The sequence below is a fragment of the Geospiza fortis genome, unplaced genomic scaffold (assembly GCF_000277835.1).
Source record: "Geospiza fortis unplaced genomic scaffold, GeoFor_1.0 scaffold265, whole genome shotgun sequence".
NCBI lineage: Eukaryota > Metazoa > Chordata > Aves > Passeriformes > Thraupidae > Geospiza > Geospiza fortis.
Window position 1 is genome coordinate 1,552,339 of NW_005054393.1, and position 4,850 is coordinate 1,557,188.

General features: G+C 42.4%; 1 protein-coding gene across 3 annotated transcripts in view; it reads right to left on the reverse strand.

Annotated features, from left to right (window-relative positions):
* GLI3 (GLI family zinc finger 3) overlaps window positions 1–4,850 on the reverse strand; it is a 206,277-nt gene that overhangs the window by 5,823 nt on the left and 195,604 nt on the right. For all 3 annotated transcript variants that reach the window (XM_031060865.1, XM_005425692.3, XM_031060866.1), the window contains 2 exons: window positions 2,345–2,672; window positions 1–1,154 (listed from right to left, as the gene is read on the reverse strand). In XM_031060865.1, coding sequence (XP_030916725.1) covers window positions 1–1,154; window positions 2,345–2,672 — 1,482 coding nt within the window. The remainder of the gene's footprint in view (window positions 1,155–2,344; window positions 2,673–4,850) is intronic.

A 4,850-nucleotide genomic window follows, 5' to 3' on the forward strand; every position in this document is an offset into this window, starting at 1 on the left:
CATCATGTTGTTATGCAGTCTGAAAGCCCGAGCCTGCTGCACTGCTGACCGCTGACCACATTTCAGCTTTGAAGGAGACAAGTCAGAACTTCCTGAGCTTACTTCATTCCACTGGATGGGCAAGTCACTCTTATTTGCCTCGGGACCTACCTGCTGACTGCTCGGTGGAGGGGCTTGGTCAAAGTTGCTGGAATTGTTGTTTCCTGAAACTGAGCTGTGATGCATTTTGTTGCTATCTAGGACATTGTTCAACAAATGGTCGTACATGCCCTGGTTCTGGGAGTTCAGATACTGGACCACATCATCTGGCAGGAGATCCTCATCATTCAGACTGCTACCTGCTTCCATTGTAGCAGCCTCCAGGGCGACGTTCTCGCTGATGCTTGGAGGACAGGGGGAGCTGAAGCCGCGGAAGACGCCACCCTCAGAACGGGTGTAGTTCTGAAGAACAAGGTTGCGCTTTTCCATGGATGGAGGCAAAGCAGGAGCGTTAAAGCTATTGAGACTGTTGAAACGCTGGACTCGCGGGACAGAGAGGTTGTCTGAGGCCATTCTGACTGGATCACTGGCTCTCCTTGTCCCATTTCCTAAAGCTTCGTGAGACAGAAAATGCCTCCTGCTGTAACCATTTGCCCCACCATCACTACATCTTCGAGGGACGTTCACTGGAGGCAGTGGAGATACTCCAGACTCCCTGCAGTCACCCAAGAGTGCCATCCTTGTCTTGAGGCTCATCCTCTCCATGTTAGGCAGTGGAGTCGGTGGGGGTCCACCAGTAGCTGCTGCATATTTAGCTTTCAGCCTGTATTGCTGGGCTGGGGTGAGGCTGAGAAGACTTGGCAGGTCATCACACTGGCTCGCTTCACTGGAGCGCCGGGACGCATCCGTTGAGATGGGGTCGTAGGAGTCTGCAACGCTCACGTTCTGCGGTCTTCCCTCTGCCTGGGAGGCATCGCTGGACCTCCGGCTGGAGAAGCAAGGTGAGATTCCAGAGGACCTGCGGCTGCTCAGGTAGGCTGAACTGATTGTGCTAGTATTGCTGTCCCTCCTGTTCAGCATGTTCAACACAGTGATGTCCGTACTTGAGAGTTCATTCCTGTTTGGCAGAATAGTCATGGATCCTCCGACACTGCAGCTGCTGTTCGACTGGGTACCTGCGGGTAAAATTCACAGTTAAACAAAGAGGTATTATCCAGAAACTGGTGAGGAAAACACACAGTAAAGAAGTAAGTGGAGTACAGGGGAAGAACATCATCACAGCCAATTACAGCAAGCCTCTTTCTTGCAAGAAGTAGAGATAAAAACTGTGTCCTTAGGTTAAAAGCTAATTCGGAGACTCAAGGGTAACATTTCAGTGTGAATCCCAGCAGAAAATTTATAGCCCATAGCCACAAACTGTCATCAGCTGGTGCACTACTCCAGCCTACAGTGCAGCTATGCTGGCTGATGTGCCAGGAGGACACATTCGTAAGGGAGCTTTTTATAGGCAAAATATAATTGAACAGGCATTTGCATGGAATGGCAAAATATACAAATTGGAGGCTATTCAAGGTCATTTCTAATACTTCTTGAAATATTCTTGAAATAACTCCTAACAACTGCAAAACATCTTTGCTGGTTTCCTTGTTTTGTTTTGTTTTGGTTTTAAGTAAACAGGATACATTTCTTAATTTTACATAGTTTCTTTTGATTGAATGGGTCTCAGAAAACCTGGGGCTGTCACTGCTGGGTGGAGCCCAGAAACCTACAGGCATGCTGTAGGCAAAGTAGGGGCAGCAGCAACATCCATTTTGATCATGAGCAGCTCTTTGGAGGAAAACAACCAAGGATCTTCAGAGTTCAACCTTGCCTTGCTCCCATTCATGGATATCTGCCCTCTGCAGCAGTAGCATCTGTACATATGACTTCTTCTATGTGTAGGAACAGGTTATTTAAAGGGAAGCCCACCACATCTCTGCAAAGGCTGCCTTGCAAAGGCCTCAACAGAAAGACTTCCATACAATAAACTCAAAGGTATTTATTTCTTCTACCTTGTCTCAAAACGAGACAGAATTATGATGATCTTGGGTCAAAACCTTTAACTGTAAGGAATATTTAAAATGTGATTCATGGCTCCCTCACTAGCTCCTGTTCTGTAAAACACAGGACTATCAGACTTCTCAGAGGGTGGGTAGAAGAACTCGCAATGAGGGAGGGAATAAACAGAAAGTGATCAATTTACAAACAATTTCACAGCTGCTGAGTTTCCTAAGCTGTGCAACTCCTGCAAGAATTGCAAGATTGAGCTAGCAAGCAACAAGATTAAGGACAAAAAGCGTTATCACTCCTCTTATGTGTATCTCACCATTTCCTATGAGAGGCGGCAAGGTTGGGGCTTTGGAAGGTGGAATGGGGTTCAGTCTTGGAAGCATTCCATTAACTTGTTTCAACCTTTCTAATTTTACTTGCTCCATCCATCTGGTCCCTGTCATGTTCCTCCTGGCCTGCAAGCCAAGTGCTGTGGTGGCTGTGGAAATGGTAGAGTCCATGATTGGGGTTTCATCGATGACACTGAGGTCTCCAACACTGCCACCACCGGTCAGAGTAAGCTCGATCCCATTGTTGGAATAGTTGCTGATGGGGGACTGTTCGCTGCTGCATGTAGACTGACCACCAGGGCTTGGCTGAGATGTCTGTTGGAGGGAAGTCAGAGACAAAAGAGTGTGAGGATTAAGCAAACAATGTTAACCAGAGCATTTGTGCTAAGTGGAGCCAAAGATACAGGTATAGAAAAGTTCAGCCTTAAATGATAACAGTGATCATTCTTAAGGAGGCTTTCTAGATATTGGCTTCAACTGCAGTGAAAGGCATTGTAAAACACAAGACTAAAATTACCTTTCACATGTTGCTGATGGTATACAACGTATCTCCATAAGACATTTATCTGAGTTATTCCCAGAGTTATTTCTATCACTTCAAGCCATTTGTAAGCACATATGGATGGATACCCGACATTGCTTATGTGCTGTTCCCAACTTAAGCTGCAGCTCAGAAAAACCAAACCAGAATTCAGCCATGTTACAAAGTATTAGTTTACACTGCTAGGCTTGCAAACAAACAAACAAACAAACAAGACTCCAACAACATTGGAATTTGGGTTTTTTTAATTAGACTTGTGGCTAAAGAATGTAAGCATTTTCCAGGCTTAAGGCTCATTGTTACAAGCAGTGGTTGGCCTGAAATGTTGGCATGTAATAAAACAAGGACAAAAAGCATCAGTGCAAAAAATACTGTATCATATTATCAGCATCCTGTGACCCTGGGAGCACTCAGGTCTAACTTATACCTCCTCTTATACCTAACTTATACCACCTCTGCCCTGAATCAAGAAGGTGATGATCTACTAAATCAAATCGTTTGTTTCATGAGAATTTAAGATTTTAAGTGCGAGAATTTAAGATTTTAAGTGCAAGAATTTAAGTAGACAATACAGACTGCTAATCTGCAGGGATATAAACATGCCACAATAACATCTTCTTTCTTAACAGGCAGTGTTCCCTGCTGCTCTAGCAGAACTCTAGCTGCGGGGAAACACAGGCTTGATTTACTTTTCAGACTTTTTATAAAGTTCTTTCAAAAGAATGGGAAAATGAACAAACTGACAGACAAAACAGAGGAGGACAGACAGAAGTCTCTGGACTTAATATCTCACTGTAAGATTCTATCAGTGTGATCACAAAACAGTGGGGCATGCAGTATCATTTTGCTCACAAGAACAGTTTCATGTAAGTATTTAACTTTAAAGGTTTCTGATGTGGTTTTGTTTTTGGGGTTTTTTTCTGCCAGTCTGTGATCTTTATGTACATTTTACTGAAAAATGCTGTCTAGAATTTCTGAAGTGCCGGAGACGACTCTCACTTTAAACATCAATGAATGAAGACACAGATTCATGGCACTACTGTAGTTTCCTATGCCCCTAAGGAATCCATTTGAGATTCAATAACTATTTTATTATTTCTAACTTGAATGATGATACTTAGAATTTATGAGGCCACACTGAGCAAGCTCATTTCCAAATCCTGGCCATAGCAGATTTGGTGACAAGAATAGAAACAACAGTTAATACACAGAAGAAAGTTTGTACTTCTGGACAATAGCTCCATGCCATATGGAAGAAGAGTAATAGTGATCAGAAGCCTGTTCTTGTAGCATATGTCAAGATCACAGTGAGGTAGGGTACAGAAATAAGAACTGTATTATGCAGGACATATATTTCTAGATGTGGAATGCAGAAAAAAAATGGATGTCTCATCTTGAGAGGAAAGTACAAAGACATTTCTGAAGATATTTCACCAATACAAGCCAGATTTTTCACATGTCAACTGTTGCAAAACGTTCACAACACATTACAACTGGGAATGTGTTTGATGGATTGCACATTACTAAATAAAGGAATGACTGAACAACAGGCAGAAGACCAAAATAAAAACATAAATAATGTTGCAATAAGAAAAATAGCAGAAAAGTTAAAATGCCCTCACCTTATTACCCACTGTCCTTAGGAAGTTAGAATAAGACATTTAAGAGCATTAGACAGAAAAGACATTGGATTAGTTGAAAACCAGAAAATATACCTTAATTCATACATGCAATGAAAAGCAAGAAACACAGAATTATTTTTAAAATATAATTTTCAGTGAGAAATATTTAATACTATGTAAGTTATAGGCACTAGTACCCCTCTTCCACAAATTTTCCTGTTAAAACTGTGTTCAACATGCCTCAATAATGCTACACATGTACTTAGCAAAGCAAAAGAGATTTTGCTCCTTTGTAAACTAAGGTAGTTATCCCCAAAGATGGCAGAGGAC